Source organism: Meleagris gallopavo, chromosome 2, assembly GCF_000146605.3.
Source record: "Meleagris gallopavo isolate NT-WF06-2002-E0010 breed Aviagen turkey brand Nicholas breeding stock chromosome 2, Turkey_5.1, whole genome shotgun sequence".
In the NCBI taxonomy this organism is placed as follows: domain Eukaryota; kingdom Metazoa; phylum Chordata; class Aves; order Galliformes; family Phasianidae; genus Meleagris; species Meleagris gallopavo.
Window position 1 is genome coordinate 16,489,113 of NC_015012.2, and position 26,229 is coordinate 16,515,341.

Here is a 26,229-nt window from a genome sequence, read left to right on the forward strand (position 1 = left end):
TTAATACAAAATCATTCTCCTGTGACTGGGAAACATAGACAGACCTAATTTCTAGCTCTCTAGCGCCATAAAAACATGGACTCATCTCTACATGTGTGTATACATGCCAGCACCATATAAACCTTCTTCACATGCTCCCTAAGTTTTTTCTGTGCTATGAAAACATTTTCCCCAAAGCAAATGTCTGAAAGTGTCTGGCTGCTGAAGGATTCCATCCTTCATACCATTTTGGAATGTACAGCTAAATTATATAGCATCTGATGACATATCATGTACCTGCAGTTTGTTAATAATCTTCTCCAAGTATTTTGGAGATAAAACCAAAAATCCATCCTTAAAAACACTCTGCTCATTAGAACCATTCATACTGCATACTATATGCCTACTCAATCATTTCCAAAAAAAACCAGGCTATAGTGAAACAACAGTTTTAAAATCTGCCTATAATCTCTTTTGAAAACAGATTTACAACAGATCTTTATTGTTAAGTTCTAATGTCATAAATAGTAATATGGCACTATATTCAAAGCTATTTGAAATAATTATCTGACTTAATGACACTGGGAAATGGATATGTTGCTGCTTCATAGAAGGAGAAACAAACCTAAAGCCTCACAAAGTTATAACGACGGATATATTTAGTGCTTGCTGATAGCATCCTAACTGCTGTTTTCCTGTATCTATACAACTGACACTTCACTGTTTTTGCCAGAATTTTTCTCCAACAGTGAATACTTTATGCTACATAGACTAAAGCTATTTTTAGTGACTGTCAGTTTTAACAACTACAGATCTCTGTAGTTAGTCCACCTTCTTCTTGCATATCATCTCTCAATTAAAACAAGTGCATCCCTAAAGAACTCTGAATAGGTTGAATTAACAAACTATTTAAGTGAAGCAGAAGCAAGCCAATCCCCTATGAATACAGAGTCTGTAATTAGCCAAAATACTCAATCTTACTGTTCACATGAAGACTGAGGCTCAATAAAAATTAAACACTCATGAAGACCAAGTACTCTTATGGGGCTTACATATATTAATACATTATCACTCACCAGTTGCTTTACGTCTTTATGTTTTATTTTTCTTAAACTGGGACACAGCTTGAAAATGGCTTGCTGCCAATTTGACAAAAATGGAAAGCTACTGGTGATAAGTATTGTTTCTTCTTGTCACATCCCTAGTGCCTTACCCTTGCTAAATAAGTACTTGAGTGTGGCTCTTAAAAACCACATGCTCATAATTGTGACAAGCAGGAACAACTCAAGTTCTGTCTAACTTGAGAATGACAATTCATAGATTGAGTGTGGTCACAGTTAGATTTCTGGAACATCCCAAGAAAATAAACCTCAGCACTGGTTTTCCCCAAACCTGTAAGGATGAGGCCATCAGCTTATTAAAAAAACACCTGGATTTAATTCTTACGTCGATTAGGGAATGCAGTCAGTGGTCCATATTTCAAGTATTATCATTTTTAAGCAAAAATGCTGAATAATTTAAGTGACTCCATTACTATCCTGGTGAATTTATAGAAACTTGAATATAGGGAGTAAAGTGTTTAGGAACAATGATTATTTTGACTTTATTAGTACAGAGACAGGAGAACAATGAATGTTTATGAAAGACCTCTTTCAAGCTACAAAGGAAAGGTGCAACCTATAACCATATCAATCCTACAGTTTATCAACTCATTCGGTTTCCTCAGAAACTGAGGCATCAGTATCTGCTTGGTTGAGTTAGAATGCTGTATCAACGTTTTTATTCAATCAATTCAAAAACTTAATTTCTAAATATATAGCTAATATAATGTTTAATTCATCAAACAGCAAGCCCTAATCAAAAACTGTATTACAACACTATGATCAGATGATAGGACTATTAACATCTTAAGCTACAACAGCAAAATGATTCACCACCTTCCAAAAGCACATTCCAAAATGAATGGGCAGATGTTCTGAAACCTCAGTTCTTATCCAGAAATCCTCTTCTTATGTTAACTTTATGTAATTTGTCTCTATCTATTCTTACAAGGTCATCATGAATTTTACTTCTGTAGTAGAACTCAGCCGTTCAGTAGAGAGTGAGGATCATTAAAAAGAGAAAATGAAGGCAGATTATCACCCAGTGGCTTTAATTCTCATCCAATTAATAAACCTTGGGCTAGTTTATGCTCACCTTTCGCAGGAGGAAGCAAATACGTTCAATATTTCTCAGCCGCTCTCTCTGTTAAGAAAAAGTAGGGAAAGAGGTGGAAGATTAGCTGGTGCTATAAATTAAAGATATTACCAGTATAGTGAGTCAAAATCATAATTACTGGCTGTAGAGATGAAACATTATTCATCTGAACCAACTGTATTCACTTCTGATGTACTGACTGCAAGTCAAACAATCTGCTCATTTCCAAGTCCCAATGTTATTTTTTTTTTTCATCTGTTACGGAGTGTAGCAATAAAAACAGGGGTTTCAAGTCTATGTTAGCTGTGAGTCAGAAGCTCAAATCAGTGTTTGTGACTCTAACCATTGGTGCCAATCTACACCACAGAGACCAGGCTTTGCATTTTCAGGTACTTGATTTTGGCCTCAAGACGTTCCTGAATGGGAAAAACAACTGCAAAGTTCACATGGTAGCTCTTCTGTTTCACTAATAAAGTACCTGAGCAACAAGTGATATTAGAATTTAACTTCTGCAAAATCAGCATTTCTTGCAATTCACAGTGAGTTTATGGGGGCAGGTTCTGCTGTCAGTTGTGGTGATACAGATCTGATGCATGTTTAATTGGAATCAGCTAAATCATTTTGGATTACAGCTTTCACAGGAAAAAAAAAAAAAGAGTTTTCTTCTGCTACAATCTGGGTTGCATTTTGGATCATTAGGTAAAAATGAGTTCACAGTCTCATGGTGACATTTAAACTTTCACATAACAAATGCAACAGAATGTGTTATTTACTTCTCAAGCACAGGAGAACAGCCCTGCTCTGGGACAAACACATCTAGGAAAATGCACTTCTTATAAAATCTCTTCAAAGATTTTGACTGATCTTTACAGACAGTTTTGGGAAAGGTCACCAAGCCATGCTGGAAAGCAGAGAAAGCAAATAGTTTTTAGAAAGAAAACTGGTGCCACAGAATCAAAAGAAAGTTCTAGCATCACATTAGGAGTCTTTTAGGTTTTAAACTTCCAAATTATTTCCCTACCTCTTCCAGCAAATAGGAAAGCTATCAGGATAAAGAACCACCATCTGGTTTCCCAGGTCTAATCCAACACATCAATTCACCAAACTAGAACTGACTGCACAACAGGCTCCACACTCATACTTTGACGTACGGCTCAGTGTATCTTCTCCTGTTTAGCACACCACTGGTTGTACTCACTGCGTGGGCTGGGTTGCACTGATCTATTGGGCTTTTGAAGTCCGTCCGTAGCTCATCAAAGGCGATTATCTGAAAAACATTTTTTTTTCAAACACTGTAATGTATGTTCAAACAAATGCTTCTTTTTCTATTAGCAGCTAGTTAGAAGGATGGTCTCATTGCCTCCCTTTCTTCTGCTTCCTGAGAAAATATGGAAAACTAGCTTCCTAATACACTCCTTTCAGATCTAATTCATTAAAATGAAATGTGGGGTACTCCCATAGACAAAATCTGGAATCCATTAATCTTTCTGTTACACTGTAAAACCACATCTGCAGCTTTTCCAGCATGGTTTCTGCCCTTAGATCAGCTAGACTTCATTCTCAAACTTTCAAAAGATGTTAAACCACTTTCCAAACAAATGTATCTTTAGACCTGATGGAAAAAAATCACAAACTGCCTAATATAGAGATGCATCAGATACAATGCACCAGGTTTAATGCATATACAAGACTCTTCTTATCAGTTGTTGAACTTATTTCAGATATTAATTCTGAATTAGTGTTATCTTTATTATTATTAAACCGCTATTCGTTATCAAGCACACTCTAAAGAAAAGCATGCCCTACCTCAATTGCAGCAGGTTTTGGAACACTTAACTCAGACATAATTAATGGAGGGAAAGCTTTTGCACAGGTCCTTTAGTTTCATCCATCAGCTGATGGATCAGCTGGTAATTACTGCCTGCTTTTACAGCACAGCATAAAAGTGCCTGTAAAATAATAATATGTGATAATGTTTTCTTGGAAATGAAACAGCTGTAATTGCCCTCAGCATGTTTCATTCAAAGATCTCAAAGAGTGTTCTTAACTTCACTGTATTTCATTAATACCTCTGCTGGCTACAATCGAGGAGCAGAGGCTCCCTGTGACAGGCATCACATAAAACACAATAAAACACTGACTCCTTTTTAGACAATTTACAACCCAGGAAAATATTTGTATCCACTGAGAAGATGAGGTAACAGTCAGGTAATTGGTATATGAGTGCACAAGTCATTCTGTGACATGTTCAAACCAAGTAACCGAGGGGGGATCAGCCTGTTGTATAGTTAATATACCTGCTGTATAGTTAACGCACATTCATTTTACAGATATGACATGCAGCGACAAGAAGTCTGAAAATGAGCTGTCCATGACTACCATCACAATCTGCTGAGAGGTCTGAAGATAAAACCCAGTTACACACATTTAACCAGCACCCTAATGCTGCATTCATCATCATCCTGGAGCACATTTATAATCAAAAGTGGGGCATTTTATAGGAATTCTACAGAATTCAATTTATTCCACTGTGACAAGTCAAAATGCCAGAACAAACCAAAAGAACTATAAAGCATGATAAGTGAAACATTTCTCCCCATTAATGTAATATCTCTGTAAATCAAGATTCAGATCAGCAATAGGCTGTTTAGGTGAAAGTCTAGTAACAGAAACTGTGAGAGGGTCATAATACAGCTGTAAGGAATAAGGCTCATTATAATTCTATACTTAATATTTCTTGAGCAGCTCTTCATTTACTCAAGCTGGGCAAACCATTGGGATGGTAATGACCATGCAGCTCAGACACTTGCTTCTTTGTAAACTGATGTGGGCACTGGCTGCATCCCATAGAAGGAGAAGGTAAGGGGGTGCCTCTGTTCACAGCTCTGCCATAGATCTACTCTGGGATCCTGTGCATCTCCCCTGAATTATCTTTGCCTCACTGCACCAGTACTTACAGATGTCATTTTAAGACAGAAAAGCATTAGGAGATTTGAATGACAAGTCTTTTTAATGTACCATGGAAACGGGTGTTGCAAATACAGAGATGAGCTCAAAATTTCCTTGAAACGAGGAAATAAACAAACCCTCAGTGAATTTGCTGTGGTGTTCCTTTTGGTAGTCAGTAACAGCAAGGAATTTGAGAAAATAATGAAATGGCAGTCAGCAAGAGCCAGATCACGGCTCCCTGTTCACTGCAGGGAGATGGACCAGGTGGCCTTTAGGGGTTCCTTCCAACTCAAATGTTACTATGATTCTTCACTGGAAGGGAAGACTGATCTGAGATGACAACGTGGAGAACTGGAAACACTGGAATAATTAGGTGGACCCTATTCCACAAGGAGTCCAAAAAAAGGCTTCAAAGCTTCGCTGAGTGTAGAGGTTATGATGATAACGCTGGAACATGTTTAGATACAGAAGAAGTAGGTCATTTTGAAAGACAAACATTAAGGCAGGGCTCTGTTGAGCAGGCCTTACCTAATGCAGAAGTCTTGGAGAAATACTAAATGTAAAAGAAATTAACTTCAAATATGCTACATTTTTAGATTTCCTGCTCTCCCTCTCTCTCCTTTCCTCCTCCTTTCTCTAGTAGCATCTTCAGCTCCACAGACAAACCCCTGCTCTTTATTTGCTGGCAAGCAATTCATTTTTCATTATCCCTCCATAATATCTAAATGCACTGAAATGAATCAGAAACTATTAAGCATATGGCTTTCTCCAAATCAATAATTCCAAATACAACAGTCTATCAGGCAGACCACTTGGGATTACGCCTGTAAGTCATGACAATTTTAAGATACATTTCTATTACACCTGCCAGAAATAGACTGAGAATTTGTATCAAGCACACAGAATTAGAGGAAAGTTTCTTCAGCAAAAGTTTCAGTCTCACTCTTGAAAGAGGCAGACAGAAATAAACCCCCCTAATTCTTAATGTTTACTTTCATACTAGTTTATACTTTGTTAAATCCAGAGGAATGGAGATCCAGTGATTATGTGATGATACCTTCTTTCATTCATGAAAATACTGTATTCCTATTTGTCACTCACAGTGAAAAGCTGTAAAGTGCAGTGTTAGGCAGGTTCACAACTAGAAGGGATGTAAAGAAGTTCTCTTCTTTTTTTTTTTGTTTGTTTGGTCAGTTGTGTTTTCGGATTGCTCTCAAGTCATCCAATTCTAAAGCCACAGGTAGGAAATAATGGAAGCAGAACTGTAGTTTCTTAAGATTGGTGGTTGCACACAATACATAACTGTAAAACAAACCATGTTGCATTACAGGTGGGCTGTGCTGCTGAGTAGTTTGCATAATCAATTAGTAAACATCTTCCTCTTCCAATTATAACTAACCTTGCATAGAAGTTCAGTGCTCTAAGGTATTGTGTGGTTGGAGTTGCCATTTAACCCTACAGAAAAACAAATAATTAACTACTTGCCATTATTAAGTATTTCACGGGAGGTGTCAAGTTCTGGCCATACTCCAAAAAAACCAATCTGCTACCCAATTATTCATACATTTCAGCTTGATGCAGTATAGCTACCTGCTTTCCATGCAGAGCCCATCAGAGATGCTTACTGCTATGGAACAGCATTTGAGTGTGTTTGAGGTCCACTTCATTTCAGAAATTGTCAGTACCGTGACAGAGCAGATCATTTAAAGGCAAGCAATGGAATAGATCCCATCAGGGATTGCCATCATTTAGCCTTTGTAAAATGAATGTGTTTTAGAAGCTGTTCTGCATCTTTTAGTCATCCTATCTGATTTGATCCAGTGTAGCAATTTAGACATACTCACGTGACCTGGGCAACCAACACACTGTTCCAAAGGAAAACAACCAACTTCCAGTCAGTACCTAACAGAGAGCCACATGGTTGGCATTTTGGAAGCATACACCAGGGACTGATCTTAAACAGAGAAGAAAATTACCTATTTTAGTAAACGTTACTGTTGAACGTGGCTTGATAGAATAAGGATCATTTCATTTTTTCCATGTTCAAAGACTTTAATCATTACTGCAAAAGGCACAATGGATGCTGACTCACCCTTTGACTTGGAAAATTTTCCCTGATTCCACACTGCAAAACACTGCAGGAAGGTTGCCCTACCACTGCCCTATCTGCACTTTTTTTTCTATTGATAGAAATATGCTTGTGGGTGTTACCAGTCTAATAAAACTAAAGGTTTATAAGATTAAGAATTGCATTCTCCTGTGATTCACATCATCTGCAAGTCTCAAAGATCTAAGTGTAAGTCAGAAAGGAGTTTGCCCAGTTTAAACATGCTCTGAACAGATGAGATGGGGATGACATCGTAGGTTTCAATACACCTACAATTGCACTCAGATTTACAAAACATGCATTAATTATCTGCACTCTCTGTGCTCATCTCTCTCAACAACAACAGCTTTGAAGAACAAAGTATTCAAATAGACAAAACCTGAATTTTGTCTTCTCACACTTATCCACACAAACTGAAAGTTTCACCTATTAATGGCAGGAATTAATTATAACCTCTCAATTTTAGGGAAGGCTTTTTGTTTTTAAACCACTGAGCTCTTAAAGAAACACTTTTCAATGGAGAATGAGATGTTTTCGGGTGGTGGGTGGAGTTACTGTGCATTTGAATTCAGTGACAACAAAGAAGTTGGATATTACTGCTCATTGGTATCTTAGAAAAATTAAAATATATGTAAAACAGAACTTAGTGACAACCACACTAAGCACAGAACAGAACAGCAACACTTAACATATGTTTCTTTGCCACCACCCTGCCAATCCTGTCCTGCAGAAACTGCTGTTAATGGCTCATCTAAACATTTGTCTCCCCCTCTGCTCTCATGCACAGCTCCCACAGCACCCACACAGGCAAGCTCCTGGCTGTCTGCAAGTCAGCACATGGGCAGAAGGTAGACAGGCTTAGGAGCACACTGTGCTTACATTCATTTAATGCCTGCCCATCAGCTGCTGGATAGATGTCTTTACCATGTTTGGGAAATATTGTTGATCATTAATCATGTTTGAACTACGCTGGGTAGTTCAAGGGCAAGCTGGGTGAGTTACTTTGATGGATTTTGTTGACCAGAAGCTGTGAGTCAAAATGTGTGAGAGAGCGTCAGTCAGTGAAGAACACAGAAGGAGCTGAAAGGGAAGATACATCACTTGGTATGATGGAGCACGGGGAACTTGCAGAGAGATGAAAAACAGCACTGACGTGGACAAAGTGACAGACTGAGAGAACACTTCCTGCCAACCGATTGTTACTCTGATGCAAAATGAAACCAAACAAGAAATTTCGCTCTGAGGTTGGTGAACATTTGTTCAAAGATGGTTTGTCCTCTCCTTCCATCTGAAGTGATCAGGTTCAAGCTACCAAGCAACGTAAATACAATAAGGAAGACTCTTCAGAGGACTTCCTCTGAGCCAATACTTCCCGTGTCATCTCCTTGGTGAACATTCATTTGAGCTTAGCAGCAGCTGATCACAGTACTTTCAAGATTCTTGCAACACTCCATAAATCAGAAGAGATGTAAACTGTACTGCAAGGATTAATTCTAAAGTCTCCAGTATGGCCCAGAGATATTCAGTAACGCAGCTGTCAGATTTAAACTGCTTTTTGAGTATCGCCTTCCTCCCCCTCACCAGGGCCACTTTCTGTACCTCAGCACTCATGATCATCGACAAGTGAAACCAGGTCTGACTTAACTTGACAATCTTATTTTAAAAAACAAACAAAAACCTGATACAAGGCCAGGAGAGAAAAATAAATCTAATATCACTGGAAAAACTACCAGCTCCTCTTTTCTGACATGATATTGAAGTACAGCTGAGAACAATTCAGCCTATATGGTTCACTAACTCAGGAAAAGGGTGGAATGCAGGTTGCACTGTCACAGGAGATATTTTCTTTACTTCCAGTGCTTGCATGTACCATTCGTTATTTGTTTTTACCAACCACTACCTAACATCAGATGGCCTGGGGTTGTTAAGGCCTAGAAACTGAGAACTTGGCTGCTCAGAGGATGCACTGTTCAGCTCTCATTTCATGTTGCATTGGAACAAATCAGCATGTTCACACCACTTCTTGCTGCTCAGGGGCACAGCCCAGATTTCATGTTTCTGTGCAACAGCAGGGTCAGGATCTAGCTCACTTTAGAACACTTGAAGCTGGGTACATATGCAGCAAAACAGTAATTCCTAGACTCCACTCCCAAGTCACTTTCTGCCTTCAGAAGAGAGGACAATGTAGGCTGCTGCTGCTCGAACTAATTCAGGAAAAATGGAATAGGCTAACCAATGCTATGCAGCATCATCACATATGCTAGCCCAAAGCTGAGAAACAGTCTGTCTTTCTAATTCTTGGGATTAACTTTCACACTTTCCAGAAAATCTCCAGACTTGTACAGCTCTCTGCATTACACTTCTTAAAAAGGGAATTTTTGTGTTCTTATTTCATACATTATAAATTCATCACTTATTGTGTTATTCATGCACTTAACACTAGTGATCTGTACTCAGTACGGCAGCTGTGCTTAAAGAGCATGAAGGTTTTTTTGGCAGCCCTCAGAACTGCTTCATGCTCAGGTTCACACATTCAGTTTGTGATCCATGGGAAGTGCACTGAATTATTAATCAAGGTTACAACCGTACCTGTAGTAAGCTCACTATTTCAGTAAGGCAGACACAGAAACACAGTGACTAAAATGCTGGAGGTATACAGTATTACAAGTATACAAAACTGTTCTCACACATGCCCCCCAAGAGCTATCTTTTTTCAGCATTAAAAGATCTGCAATAAAGCAAAAGTTCATCACAAAGCAAACTACTTTGTTTATTGAAGGTCCAAAATAAGTTACTGCACAGCTTTGTAATATTTACACACTTGAAGGCTGGGGAGCTGCTGTGCAACTAGAAACATCATGGAAACACAGAATCATTAGGGTTGTAAGAGACCTTTATGATTACCTAGTCCAACCACCATCCCATCCCCACAATACCCACTAGTACTCAACCTGAGCCTGCTCTGGTGCAACTTAGAGCCATTACCTTAATGGAAACAGTCTATAGAAGAAACAGCATGACTTAAGGATGTAATGCAGCAGTAAATAAAACATAAGCTACAGTGACCACGACTTGGAAATGAAAAAGCACACAAGCATCCAGGGAAATGTTTTTGGCCTCTTCTAGCCTCCTATTCCATAAATAAAGAACATCTACCAGTGACCCTGCACACCAATCTCATTAAACAGTGCAAACAAGATACTCATTTTTGGTAGGAAGTGGTGCATACATCAGAGTTTTCAAAATGCTGTATTTTCTCCTGGTCAGAACTATTTCTGTCATTTTCAATAAACTAATACTCAAAGAATATCCAGACGTAACACAAAGTCAGAAATTGTTCCCAAACCACGTTTTTACCTTTTGACTTTAGACAACTAGATTGTGAGGCATAGTTCAATATTATATCACTGTATTTGTTTTAATAAAACACACTGCTTGTAGAGAGTGAAACGTCTTACATTCTAGATCAAAGTGCCTCTTGCTTGTACCATAATGAAACAGTAATGATAGTAAGTGTTATTATATTACTATCATTTAATTCTCAAAACAGAATCCGTGAAGAAGTATCGGAGGGGACATCTTGGGCTGCCAAGTATAGCCCCTTATTTCTGCCAACCCAAGTGATCCAAGTGATGACTATGCCAAGCTTATCTTGAAAAGGAGGCATATAGTTTCCCCTCTTACTGTTCCATTTGGAAGACCATTCCATTTGGAAGCATTTCCAAAGCTGCTGTGAAGCTGTGAACCTGTTCCTAAACGAAATTTGTTCACAGATAACACCGTGTATGCCACTGCAAAGCTCTACTTCGTTACAACAGCTATTTAATAAAGTGAGAAAGTTTTATTTTGCAGGAACTTGCAGTTGGAGTGATTCCAAAGCCATTCGTCTTCAGTTCAGCAGAAGACTCCATCCCAGTTCCTGCTAGCTGACATTCATACAAACCCACACATACACACACAAATCCTGTGCATTGCAGCCCTTTACAAGAATAGGAATTAATAACAGAGCTAAGTGATGCTGGGACTATGTCTCTTTTTCAAGTTTTTCCTTAAAAGCATGGGTTAACTCTTGTATATCTGGCACATTTTATCTTGACACCTGCCAACAGAAGCTAAATCTAATCAATACCTTCTTTTAGAAAAATTAAAAAATATTTTTCTTGCCAAATTTCTGTATGAGCATTTATACGCAAGTTACATGTCTAATTATCTCAGCATTTATTAACCCTTCACTTCTTAGCAGGTTGATAAGAAGGAAGGTCCTTCTGAAAAAGAGAAGCGCTGAGAGATGTACAGTAGTGCAATAACAAGCAGCAGAAAAATACAAAATGGTGAAATATATTTCCTTTTTCAGGCTTCATATGGCTATCCAGTATTTTGTGGGTGAGAGGACATCACATTTTCCCATCTCCAATTTTGGCAGGGACTGATGGCTCCAAAAAGAATCAGTGGCTGAATGCCAAGGAAAAGAGAAGTCCCTAACACTGAAGCACAGCAGGAATTTAATCCAAAGATGATGTGACAGTCAGGGAAATCCTCCTATGAGCCAAGCTGTGGCCAAAGAGATAAGAAAACCTGCTTGCTGCTACCCATATGATTCCACCTTCACAGCTTTAGTTTGATTGGGAACCATCTGAGTGGAGAGAGCTGGCACAGCCCTGCTCACAGTCCCTGCAATCAAAGCCACACTGCAGGAATTTACATACGGCAGGTGCAGGGACTGTCTGAAAAGTCAGCAAAGCTTTTGAATTAGTAATGGAATTCAGTCAATCATCCAGAAATTGGAGAGAGTTTCATACTGGCAGATAACACCATTGCTATTTATGGACTTCAATATCTCTTATAGAAGGATAAAGATACGCAAAGACATGCTGAAGTCTGATTCTTTAGACAGCAGTTCAGACTCAGGAGGACAGTGTTTAGAAAGCCCTACAGTCCAAACGCCTACATTGTTTGTACTGCAGGGTTTGCATTTCAAACCAGAAATGAATGAATGAAGCAAATGAGTATTGCCCACCTGGCCCACATCATGAGTTTTCAGAGTACAGCTGTCAATGCCATGCACAGATTATGCACTTACCTATGTATTTTTGTAGCAGGCACAATTCTACAGCATATATGCAGGTTTAAACCTTTGTGCCCTGAAAAAGTTCTAGGTAATGGAAAAGCAAAAAAATAATTAAGCTCAAATATTACTAATGCTGTAATTTTAGATGATATATTATCCTAACAGGTGAAATACTCCAACTTTCATGCTGGTACTAAACAAACCTTTAATCCTTTCCCATCAATTACAGCCTCCCTTCCCTTCCCTCTACTTGGATGTTTTTAACTGCTTATCTCTGAAGCTCAGCACGTGCTCTGATATTTGTAACAGCACTTCTTCATGAGCCACATGGTATTTCAGTCAATGTCTCAGTATTACCTCTTATGACATAGTTCTCTGCCTTCTTATAGGATCTCAGCCACAAACCCACTCGGTATTTCAGATGGCCATACTGAGATGCATTTGCATCTTCATTTTATTTCTAGTGAGTCTTATATTTCTCTGGAAGTTGGAATTACATAGCCAATGAAGCAAGGACAGGACATAACGCAGAAAAATATGGAATGATCTTTGCATCATTAAGCATAATTACGGTGGAAAACACCCTCCTGGCTTTCCGCTTTTATGAACTCCTCTAACAGAGAGTGACAGACAGCAGTTTCTTAAAGTGATTATTCAGAATTGCAGGAATGGATCGGTAACTACCCTCAAAAGCCAAATAAGTTAATCTTTTTTTCTCCCCACATTATTGTATCCTTTTGTTAACCATCTTTTAAAATATACGTATGTATTTTTTTTCCTTTTCATCTTATCTACCCACGTAACTCAGTAGCTTTCTAGACAATATATCTAAAATGCTGGTTTTGATCAGAGTGTCTACAAACAGAGCTTAGAGAGGAAAGTGAGATGAAATGTATTTATCAATAAAAGTAAAGCGTAACAATTATGTTTTGCATTTAAAAAACTTACTTCATGACAATGAAGACCTTAACAAACGTATCACTCCTATATTTTATTCCAGGGGAAAAACAAATTGAGGAGTTAAACAAATTGAAGAAATGGTTGCAGATGAAAGAGAGCCCCCTGAATTTCTGCACTAAACCTAAACGTTTGGGGAAACAAAGAATACAAGAATACTGTCAGCAGACTAATAGTATATGAGAAGCAAAACTATGCATTTCTGTCTGATTATTATACTGTCGTTCATCCCTGGAGCAGAGCACTGCCTTAAGCTGTGCCTTTCTGGATTAAGATTGCAAATGGTTTTAAACCACTCAAGGGTAGAAAATTGTTGTATCTGTCAGATTTCACAGTAATAATTGTATGGCATTTCTCTGCTCTACTTAACTTGAATTTCTTATCCTGCTACTATTAAACAACTCTCTACATTGCTAATGCAAACAAAGCATTTGTGGCTCCATCCAGGGCTGCACAAACATACAGCTGAGCAACTGGCTTTCGATTCTTAGTTCTGTGTGTGAGGTGGTATTACATTTAATCCAATACAGTTCAAACTTTTGAGCTCTAAGTGGAAGTTTAAGATAGCTTAACAGTAATTAAAATCTTACTGTAACTTCTCAACAGACCCTAAGCCTTTTCCATTAGAAATTCTGATCTACAAAATAAAATACATGCAGACTATTCCACAAACACAATTGAAAAGGCTTCCCTATCTACCTATGGAATTGTAGAGGCATAACTATACTATTCTAGTTAAATAGTGATAAAAATCCAAAGGCAGCGGCTCTCCTGCCCAGAACATGTAGCTACACCAATGCAGATTGCTATGCCTGCACACATCACTGTATTCCCCCACATAAACAATAACTACACAGATAGACAAAAGCAGCAGCGTCACTTCAGCTGCACCAAGTCAGATTTCTGAGCATGTGGAGAGGTGCAGGAGAAACCACAAAGAATAAGCATTTGGCAGACACCTACTAGTCCATGTATTAGCACAAGAATGAAAAACTAGCCACCTTGCGAAAGAGGCAGAGATTTATCTTCAGGAACACAACCATACTGTGCAGAGTTTCAAGTATTTTGAATCGAAAGTTACTATCTCAGTGTGTTACTGGTTGCTATTATTATAGCAACACTACAGACAATATGAAAAACCAACCTGATTTCTGCATGTAAAAAAATTCACTTCTTGTTTTGACAAAAGCACAGAAAAAACTCTCAGCAGTTGCAAAATTCTGTTGAGAGCATGATGTTCCCAGAAGGCTGATCTGACAAGCATCTATTGACAGCTTTCTGTAACTGTTTATGAAAGGGGTGTTTTAAAGTCACCTCATCCAATTGCAAGGAGAAACAATTTTAATGGGCAACCACAGGATTCTGGACACAGATTTCAGTTTTCCTCCACAATCACTGAAATATGTTCCCCAGTTATCTAGAAATTGAGATGTGCCAACCTTCTCAGTCAGGAAGGAAGAAGTTCCACCTTTTCCCCCAGGTATGGAGTTCAGAGATGACCTACAATTGTGCCACAGCTTCACACTCATTCCCTGGCTTTCAGTCCAGACAAGTTGAAATCCAGCCATGAAAAAAAAATTAAAAAAAAATAAAATAAAATCAGCTTTGCACAGATAAATTGCAGTTCATTACAAGAAGGAAAACAAGCAAGCAGGCTGCACAGGAGACATGATCCTAACACAGTTGTACAGAGTCTGTTTCTGAAGAGGCTAATAGTTCTGCTCCCTGCAGCTAGAACACATTTCAGAACAGACTTCCAATGGAGGAGGAGTTTTTAAGGTAGGTGTGCTGCTTCATTACAGTGAGACAGCTCAGAAATCAGCAGCATTATGTGAATGAAGAACAACCCTTGACATGCTTTAAGGGACAGAATGTATTGATAATAACATCAACCAAAAATAAAACACCAAAGCAAAACATCTTCACTAGCAGGAAAAAATGATGGCTACACCACATTGCTCTGAGCAGATTAAATGTACACATACCTAGAGATGCATTACTAAAGCACATTTACATTCAGCATTGCTGAGGAAATTTTTCTGCCAGCATAGACTTAAAAATCATATCTTCTATCTCTCACAAGAGCACCTGAACTCATTTCTTGAAACATTTTTTGGAAATGAGGTTAATTCCATTGCCATTATCTTGCTACAGTGCATAAAGTCATTTCATTGAAGGGTTTATTCAGGCAAAAGACCTACCCTCACTTTTTTTATACTAGAAGTGTATGAAATACGAGACTGTTGCACCAGCAGGTCACCCATTTCTGGAGACACTGTGAGTCCATGTTGAAGGTGACATCAGGGCCTATCATCAGGATTTGACAATCAAGCACAGAGCCCCAAATCTGAGCACCTTTGTAGGCACTCAGAAATAGTCTGTGCAGCAAAGGGAGCTGAACACACATCTCCCACACCTGCTGTACTTTCAGTGTAAGCAGACTGCCAATAATCTGCTCTGCATATGTCCTCCTATTGCTACATGCAATGGAGCGTTTCACATGGATTCATGAAAACCAGGCTTTTCCATTTAGGTAACAAAATCAAAACCTTTTAAACGTTGGACTATCTAACCACTTCTGATTCTTCAGCTCAGCGCAGCAGTGACAACAAACTGACATGCCCTATCAGCAGTGCTGTCCCTTGTTAGCGAGGCACTAAGTTGATGTGACAGACAAGTCTGTTCAGAAAAACCATCTGTAACAGTGTGGATTCCCAGTCGTGGCCACACATTCATCAAAGTAACAGAGGGCAACCTAACAAAGGTCATACAGACTCAAGCCTCACTTTGCTCTTCTATCCTGGAAAAGAGGCAAACAAAGACCAGATCTGCAAATAAATTGTTAAAAAAATATATATAAAGTTGGCCAAAGCATCATCCATAATCTCAGTTTCCTCAGCGGGCCAAGGGCAAATTACAGGTGCTTGGATTCAAGCTTTCAAGCTGAGGTGCTGACATGATTCGTGGCTCTGATTCAGATAATGGACAGCACAGCTGAAATGGCTTGCCGACCTCCCAAACAACACTGGAGAGAAGAAAATGATGGCATTTTGTATCCAAGCCCAGGAGAGACTGGAGAACTCTACTTTCAACAAAAGAAGGAGAGCGCTGCTCTGTTCTTGCTTCTCAGACTAAATGTCACACTAAGAAAGTGCAAAGAGAAATGAAACAGTGAGGAGGTTTTGCTCATTACCTCTATGTCACCAACTCATTACTAGAGATTTGTACATCTTCTACTTGTATAGATCACATTCTTTACTACCCAGCTTTCCCCACGTCAGGAACAGGCTAGGTTTGGGCTTGTTAAAGGCCGGACACACAAGGGTAAACTTAAAGGGTGTTGGCATGGTCACATTGGACTGACAGTGGGTTAATCCTGCTGGAAACTATGTAACAAGAGGAAGTATTCTTCTCTCCCTGATTTTCCTCAAAATTATAAATTATTTCTCATCTAGCTCACCTTAAATGTGCTCGCATGCAATGTTACCATTTGCTTTTTCTCCCCTCATCAGACCTCCAGTACGGGAGATGTGGAAGCAAAGAGAAACAGACTTTAGAGTTCTGTGTTCATAAATTATTCTCAGAAAAATGTACTTCAGTTCTTTCTATTAGTTAACAATGTAACACAAAGCTAGGAACAAACAGTATGCTTCTGCAGAATAATTTCATAGAAAGGGTAGTAAATAAATGAGGAAATTTACCAAAATAAATACAACTGGAAAAAATATCTGCTTCCAAAGAGGAGATAAGAGAATGAGATCAGAAGACAAGATGTTTTTCCAGCTTCAGTAGGACAGAAGTCAATGAAAGTCTGGTCAACTGGCTATTGCTATATCTAACAAGTTTCCAATCTTATCATCACACCACAACTTATTCTACTTCTTAGTTTTCAAAGAATCCTACTTATTGTTACAAGTTATTATTTTGACATTTTTAATTTGTTCCATGCACTCTTTTTTTCCAGTCAGTTCTCTCCTCAACAATTCATAGTGTAAAAACTGATGTTTAGGAGAGATACCTTCCCCCACTCCTTATGTGGAGTTCTCTTCAATTTCACCACAGGTTTCCCATTGCTGCTGTCATCTCTTTTTCCTCTCTTGCGTTCCCATTCCTACCAGCAGTGATTTATCCATGTTCACCAAACCCCACAAAGCATATAAGTGTACCTTATATTAGTTCTGCCACTAATAAATTCGTCCAAGCATATCACATTTTATAGCATACCCTCACAGAAGACTCATTACACAGGCCATCCAAAAATGCCTACTATCTGAATTCAACTATAGTTTCTGCATTCAGCCAGCCTTCTCTTCTCAAGTAACTGTCTCTCAAGCAAGAATTCTACATTTTCAATCTTTCTTCTTTTTAAACCTCTACTCATAATATACTTTTTATGTCTAATATGATCTTCACATCTTTCTCCCTAGAGTTCTGCTTCCCTTACCTCAACTTCTCCCTTTTCCATGAAGATTTTCTTGCTCATTACCCACTGAGCAATGTGGTAATAGCAATGCTGTCTCAGAAAGGAGCCTGCTATGGGGTGGCAGACCAAAATGCTGGCCTGTGTTTCTTGCCTCCTACCTGCACAGCTGGAGCCCAGCTGGACCAAGAGGCAAGGCAATAGAACAGGAAGTTCTCCTGAAGGTAGCATCAGGCAACGATGACAATGCTCATAATCTCTCCCAATGTTCTTATCCATGAAGAACTTGAAGGAAGAAACCCCAAGGCACAGACACACACACTCACCCACCAGCAACACAGCTGTGTTTACAGAGATAGGGCAAGGTGAAGCAATACATCTGTGGTGCAGTTGTGTTTGCAGAAGGCAAGGGAAAGGCATGGGACAGCCGCTAAGAAGGATGAAACAGCCAGAGTAAGATAATCGAACAGCAGCACTTTTTCATGCCTCCATTGTCTACCTACATTCCTATGAAACTGATTGTTCTAATTACAAGAGCAAGATTAAGGATAAAGACAGATTTCAGCACAGCTCCAAACAGACCTGCCATTCAAGTGATCAGCAAATCAATTTCCTAAAGGATGTAATAGTGTTTAAGCAATAATGCAAGCAGACCAACTCTGAAGCACACACAGTCAAATCGGCCTTCACGGAGTCTTCATAATGCTGGCTTATAAATGTCCGTTTATGTGGTGATACAAATAACTGTTTAGCACAAACTCTTAACATGATAAAATAATAACACTGCAGAAGATTGACTGAACAATCAAGCACTTGAAACAGTGACTCACAGCATAAAGATGGCTGGCATTTAAATGCATTGAAAAATCAAATGACATTTCTTCAAAAAAAAGAAAAAAGTAGTGCTTCTGTCAACAATGCCTGACATTTGCACAGAAACTGTTATTGGAGAATTGCAAAGACTTTAACTTACTAATTCTCACCATTTTACTGCAGATCATCTTTGCATTTTAAACTCCATTACCCCAGTAATGCACTTAGTTCAGACTTCCAGCTATGTTACAAAATATAAATCTGATAGCTAGGATATGACAGAACTCCCAAAAGCTTAGAAATACAAAAGGACCCCAAACCAACCCAGAGGTATTTCATGACCTTCCGCACAGGTGAGGAGCTGCAGGCAGCGTTCTATAGGACAGCTCCACAAAGGCACTCATTTTTTTCTACCTACTCTTTTTATCAAAACATTAGGTGTGAGTTCAGCAATCCTGCACTATCTTGAATACAAAACCTACTTCTGCTGTGAAAGGTTTGTGATTTTTTTCAGTGCCTCTGATATAACTTTTCACAGTAACATCTCTAAAATAAATTCTTGCTTTATACAGTAATATTTTTCCAAAGGAAAGCAGATAAAATTAGATGGACCCTTATCCAGCTGTCACAAGGTGCTTTGATGCTCCTCAGAGTTTTCAAGGGTACACAGCATGACACTAAGCAAGAGAGATGCTGTGTTCCAGCATAAAAAAATCTGTACCCAAACTGGGGTAATATGGAAAGGATGGACAGACCACAAGGTGAAAAACTGACTGTTATCACTAGGGTGAAAGACAGCAGTCACTGGTTTGGAGATTGCCCGATAACCAGTTTAGAGTGGAGTTCCTCAGAAATCAGTATTGGTGTAAGTCTTGTTTGACATCTTCATTGATGACTTGGAAGATGAGATAGAGCAGTTTGCAGGTGATATCAGGAGGTACCACTGCCATTAAACACAGCTATTGGAGAGGGGATCCAGTGACTGGGTTTCCTTTAACAGGAATAGGATAGGTGTAAATTATTACCCATGAAACACAGGAACCATCATGCTAATAAACTGCATCTTGCTTGTTGCATGGCATCATAGCCACAAACTGAGCATTTTTAATAAAATTTTCAACACTCCTCTGCCTTTCCTTCATGAAATTTCCTTCCTCTGTCCTGAGACTTCAGGTGACTCTCTTTTTGCAGAATGAAAATAACAATACTTGTTTCATACAGGAAAGCTACCTTGTTTCCACAGAAAGTTGATGTCTTTCCAAATGCACCAACCTACAAGAGGCAAGTCCTCAGTATCTTTAGCTTTTGATATTCTGAGACCATTGAGCTGCCTGGTGGATTCACCTCTAGCTGTCAGCAGTAGAAACAGTTATAAATAAACCCTATGCCAGAGACAGAGAGGAAGAGGAATGGGTCAAACAGATGTGTCTACGTTCTCAAGCTGAGCATCCCCCCCTTCCTGAAAGAGATTTTGATAGAAGGACATTTATCCTGAGACAAAGGACGCAGGCAAATCAATGAAGCCAGAAGCCTGAATGTTGCGTTTTAAGTGTGATTTAACATATCTGGTGGATGAATATACAAATATAAATAATAAGAGCCTCATGCCTCAGACTCAATCAGAAAGTTGTACTCACAGACTAATGCAATATGACAGCTGTGTTGCCTTGCTTATTAACACGCAGAGCGGCTGAAATAAAGCACTACAAATATGCTGTTTACCAGCTTTGAGATAACATCCGTTTAGTAAGTAGATTTTCCAGCTAATCTTATGATTAAAAAAAGATGTGACAACTAAATATCATTGAAACAGTTCTCTGCATGTTTCTGAAGGACACATGAGACTCCACAGAATAATTTATTGTCTGTAGATAATGGAGTCACTGTGAGTTGTGATACAACCAGTGGCAATCATTTACAGTTTAAAACCTTTCTCCAAATAAATCTCATAATGACAGTTCAAGCATGGAGAGAGCACCAATTAAATCTTTTTACAGCTTTTAAGTCCGTGGTGAAGACAGACTTCTATCATTTTTAAATTATTTTAAAACTATTATTTAAGCATGGCAAGGTAGCTGCACTGAAATGTATTTATTTTTCAATATATAAAATATATTGTGTTAAGCTGCCTATGTTTCCTAGGCTGATATCTGTCTGTCAGCATTAATGTGACAAACTTCCAAGAGAAGAGTTGTAAGGGAACTGTCAGGCTACGTTATAGCCAGCCCAGTCTGGCTGTGCTCAGTCTTCAGAAAGAGTGGAAATAACAGGCGTTTCTTAAGCTGTCATGACTATGAAACCTTCAGGGACAATGTGCTCAGCCACTCAGAGAAGAAAAACATATCTTCAAGAAATATGGATAACATAACAACAGTGTTTATGTTCCTACTCCTCAAACATTCATCTGATACTATTTTTAATTACATGATTATCCAGTATTCTCAGAAAATTCAGTTAATGACTCATTAAAGTACAGGACTGAACTTCAATAACTGAAAGAATATTCAAGCTCAACCGAATCTGTAAGGAAACTACTTCCATTTCAAGGCAGGCTCTTAAAGGAGGTTAAATTGAAGTGGCCAGCAGCATTTAACGAAGAGAAATCCCCATCCAGCTAGGTTACAGCTCTTTATATCAGATTCAGACAGAACAGCCAGCTATCCTCCAAATCAGTTACTGAAACAATAAGGCACTGATGCACAGAGAAAACTGATAGAGTAGCAGGCACTTTGAGATCAAAGTGTTTGTTCAACTCAACTTGCTATCAACCCAAGTTTTAAATGATTCTCTTGAGGACTTTCTACTTATCTTCAAAACTAAGATCATTCAATTCATCAAAAATTAGGGTAGGAATTTTCTGAGGAAACCTAGTGAGACAGAAACTGAATATTCACCAAATTCCATGTACATATCTCAGAGAGGTTTCAAATATTTTAACTTAAAGTACTGCAAATTGAGTACTAATAAATAATAATAAAACACAGTCCACATCATCAGAAGGCAGAGAACAACAACAGTATTGGCAACATCTTCTAAGTACACAGTAGCTCCAGTTAGAAAGCAAAGACATTTTAGGGATATAGATATATATTTTTTAAATTAAAATAACAATGCTTGGGGTTCAGTTCTATTACCCACACTCAGTACATGTGTCCTGTCAAGGGAGATTCAAGTCGGATGTTAAGAAACATTTCTTCTCAGAAAGAGCATTGAGGCACTGGCACAGCTGCCCAGGGAGGTGGTGGTGTTACTGTTTCTTGGAGGTGTTTGAGAACCATGGAGATGTGGCTCTGAAGGACATGGTCAGTGGGCACGGTGGGATAGGTTGGTAGTTGGACACAGTGATCTTAGAGGTCTTTTCCAACCTTAATGATTCTATGTTGAAGTAACTATCATTAATTTCAGCACACACTGCTCTTGCCATCATGCAGTTGTTCTAACACATTGAAGTATATTCCATAAGCCTGGGTGATTTGGTACAACTGCTTAGGCAAGCCCTATTCATTATTCCACTGGCGTAATAATCCTAAACCTTTCTGGCAGAGCTAAAGTACTACTGGTTACTAAGCAATCACACACATTCACAGATATGCTGGTATGAGCTTGAAAATAGATAGTCTATCTCATGAATTATTTTTTTAACCAACGTCTATCATACTTACGATTTTTTGCCTTTGTGGTATTACATAGTAGAACACTTTGAAAAATTATTTTATAAAGCTTTCTTTGAAATAACAAATCTCAAGGCACACAACTTCATCTTAAAATATGAAGAAAGGGAAGGAATCTCTTACAGAGTCAGCTTACCCAAATAATTGCACTGAGAGAGTTTGGAAAATCACGTGTTAAGGGACAACAATTAAGCCACAATTTGATCACCTCCAGTCAACTTCAATTCAAACATAACTGAAATCAATGGAGCTATACAGAAAAAATGTAATATGTCAAACCTGGCTGGGAGTTCAGAAAGAACTGACATGGCTCAGCTAAACCTTGCTTCAGAGCAGTTCAGAATGGAGTAAAACTGATTAGGTAATTAGTGTGTTTTAATGAAGAACTACAAAAAGCTAGAGACATAAACCTTCTGCATAGTTTAAATTCTGCTCATATCAACAAATTTGTGTTTTCTTCCTTGACAGACAACAGTGAGCACTCAAAGGTAGGAAACAGTGTTGTTATGTGTACCAAAAGCCTAAAGGAGTTTCTATAATTCATTTTCAACTCCTTCCAATACTCTGACCAGCTTCTGGCTGCCCTGAAGAGTACAGGAAAGAAAAAGAGATACTTCAATTTAGAAGAATGGCATCAGAAGAGTATAGTTTCAAAAAAATGAACATCCTCACTTTACACTGTTTTGGTTTCACAGTTTTTATTGTATTTACTACACCGATATGAATGAAAATTACAATTCTTATATAAGCCATCTGACTACCAAGCAAGAAGAAGGAAAAAAAAAAAAAGGATTCTGTTTGAGTCACTGTTATTTCATTCCAAAGAACTGCCCAAACTTCAGTCAGATTTGGGCTGGAACAACACAAAGTCAAATGCTTCCATTTGCTTTAGTCCTTTAAAGTAATCTACAAGATGCATACTCAGATTCAGTCTTAGAACCTTGGAAATCATTCAATGTGATGAGATGCTCTGATTAATCAACCATTTATTTTTAGGAACGATGCATTAAAAAAAATAATAATTAAAAAGCATTTTAGCAGGTAGCAGAAAATGCTACCTTCATAAACTTGTATTTGAAATATAGCAACTGTTCATTACAAATATACTGCAGTGGAAAAAAAGATAGGTTGCAGTGGAGGAGCAGGAGCTTTGTTTCTCAGTAAGACGTTCACAATGAGATGTTCAAGGTAAAAGAAACTCCTATGACACTAAATTTAAGCTATACATCAGGCTACATTTCAGAAGAAGTAAGAAATTAAGTTATAACAGTTCTTAGAGAAAAGACAATAAAAATTCCTGTGTTTTGTATGTAGAGGTCATGTTTAAAAGTTTGTTCCAGCAATGTGTTCAGTCTGTTCTATGACCTTCACAAGCCATGCATTTCAATAGAACTATCTATTTATAACTGTACCAATTCTTGCTCTGTTACAGTAGAGCACTGTTTCCCAGTCATTTTCAAATTCAATCCCTCAATAATTTTTCAACAAGCACATTAAAAATGAGTCTATTGACAAAAGCTTTCCTGTCTTAGTTGCTTCTTCCGAACCTCTAGAAACAACAGATTGCTCTCCACAGTCTTACAGATCTAAAGTTGATAAGTATTTCACCAAGAGTGAATTCAAAGTAACTACCCTAATTTACGGGAAGAATCATAGAATCATTTGAGTTGGAAGGGACCCTTAAGGGCCATCTAGTCCAACTGCCCTGCAGTGAACGGGGACACCTACAGCAGATCAGGTGCTCAGAGCCCCATCCAGGCTGACCTTAGATGTCTCCAGGGATGGAACATCCATCATCTCTCTGGGTGATCTGAGCCAGTGCCTCACCACCCTGATTGTAAAGATCTTCCTTATATCCAATCTAAATCTCCCATCTTTTAGTTTGAAACCATTTCCCCTTGTCCTGTCACAATAGACTACTAGAAATCCATCCCCTTCTTTCTTACAGCACTCCTTTAGATATGATTTGCCCCATTTGCTAGATAGACTGTGCATCTTCAGGCAACAACTTCAGTCCGTAAAGAAGACAACTGCTGGAACACGATAACAGACTTCAAACACATGAAAATTATAAAAATGCATTCATAATTACGGAAGAAAAAAACAGTTTAGTTTATAGCAAGCGATTGAGTATGGAAAACACTTTTTAATCTCAGTAAGTTTGAAGAATCTGTAAACTCACACTTTTAGAAACCTTATGGTTTGAGGAAGCTGAGAGAAGAGCACACGAGTGAGTAATCACGGCAGTTGTACTCCTTTCCTCGCGGAGAGCAGGCGCTGACTGCTAGAGATCCTTTCCAGCCTCGCAGCGCTTGGCATCACTGTCACGTTTTTTGTCATTTCGTTAATAAGAAAAGCCTTGTAACTGCACCATTAACAGCTCAGATCTTAGATTTCAAAGATCACTCCGCGGAGAGAATTCTATTTCTACCTCTACCACGCTTACACAAAACTCAGCCAGCAGCTTTACTCTAGTTTGAATAAGAAATTCCGTCTTAGCTAACAGCGAGGGGTTTTTAATCTTACAAACACCACCGCTTCCAAGCGAAACGAACGGTCCCGCGGTACTCACATGCCAGATGGCGAAGAAGATGAGCGCGGCGCAAAGGACGAGCGACAGCATGTAGCAGAAAGCAGCGAAGGTGAAAGCCATGGCGAGGGGAGCCCGAGCCCCCAATGGGGAGACGGGCACCCGCACCTCCAACACCGGCAGAGGCGGAGTTGCTCGCCTTCAGACACAACCAGGGAGGGGAGAAAAAGCCGTCCGGCCCCGGTGGAACCCTCCACCTGCTGCTGGGAGGGGGAGCGGCCCGGCCCCTCTCGCGCTCTGCCCTCCCCCGTGAGGGCGGAGGAGCCTCCAGCGGGGGGTGGGTTCGGCACGGGTCCCCCACCGGCGGGGCGGGGTCTTCTGTCACCACCGCGTGATTCTAACTGAAATCCTGTCACGACAGCGTGAGGGTGGTCTGGTACTGAGGCTGACTTGGGCCGGATCGTGAATAAAGAACGACTTGTCCAAACTTGAAGTACTTTATTCTTTTCCTTCTTACGTTTTCTTTTAGCATGAGGTAAGTCTAGCTGCGGCACAGGCCGGGGATGTGGTGGAGTCACCATCCGTGGAGGTGTTTAAGAACTGTGAAGATGTAGTATTGAGGAACGTAGTTAGAGGGCATGGTGGGAACGGGTTGGTGAGAGCTGTTAATGAGCTAAAGAACAGCTATTTGGATTCTGTTTTTGTTTTATTTTGTCGTCCCTACTTTAATATTTGGATATACATCTCCTGTGTTAAGACTCATCACAGAACACCTGAGACTTTCAGGAATGACAAAACATTTCCTTCTGGAGCACTTAGAGTATGCATGCATACACACATTTATGTATATAAATATACTTTGTTTCAATATCTTTAATGATAACAATCATTAAATATCAGTTTGGACTCTAAGGTAAATATTTTCCTGTTTTCCACTTCCTCTCATCTTCTTTTACATTTCAACTATCCATTTGGAGCTGTTTGAAGAACACAGGTGAAATATGCTTCTCATTTTGCAAGGAAACAGTCCCACAGCCAAATGCTTCCAGTATCACACAATCTTTCCTGGTATTCATTTAAAAACATGCATTTCCCAACAGTCTTATTTCTAGTAATTTTTAGTGACTGTCTCATTGCAGAAGTTTCCAATACAAAGTTAAAGGGAAATCCATCAAGCTGCTTTCGGTTTGTTTTTGTCCTACCTTTTTTTTTTTTTTAAACCATAAACCATGAGGGTATCTTAAGCACCCTGAGATACTCAAGTGTTGGAAAATGGTAGAAGGATTTAGCCTTCACTCAGTACCTCTCTAAAATTGGCTATACTGTATTCATTAAAAACATCTTCCTTATCTCCATCTCATCAGAAACTCATTACAGCTTTCTGTGGCACAAGGACATCGCAGGGGGAAGCTGTACCATTGTCATTTCTGAACTAAATTACTGCAAATCACTCAAACTGTCTCAAAAGGTGAAAATAACACAGACATGCTCTATCTTTTTCTCACCGGCTTAAGCCCTGAGAGCACAGCAGGAACATCA

General features: G+C 39.0%; 1 protein-coding gene across 3 annotated transcripts in view; it reads right to left on the minus strand.

Annotated features, from left to right (window-relative positions):
* The window catches only part of CNIH3 (cornichon family AMPA receptor auxiliary protein 3), a 39,680-nt gene extending 14,694 nt beyond the window's left edge, over positions 1-24,986 (minus strand). For 2 of the 3 annotated variants that reach the window (XM_031552352.1, XM_031552351.1), the window contains exons 1-3: positions 14,696-14,808; positions 3,374-3,442; positions 2,176-2,223 (exon numbers count right to left, since the gene is read on the minus strand). In XM_031552352.1, coding sequence (XP_031408212.1) covers positions 2,176-2,223; positions 3,374-3,442; positions 14,696-14,785 — 207 coding nt within the window. In that variant the 5' untranslated portion in view covers positions 14,786-14,808. Of the gene's footprint in view, positions 1-2,175; positions 2,224-3,373; positions 3,443-14,695; positions 14,809-24,732 lie in introns of those variants that run through there. The other variant, XM_003203838.4, reaches the window with a different exon arrangement.
* Between the last annotated feature and the right edge of the window lie 1,243 nt (positions 24,987-26,229).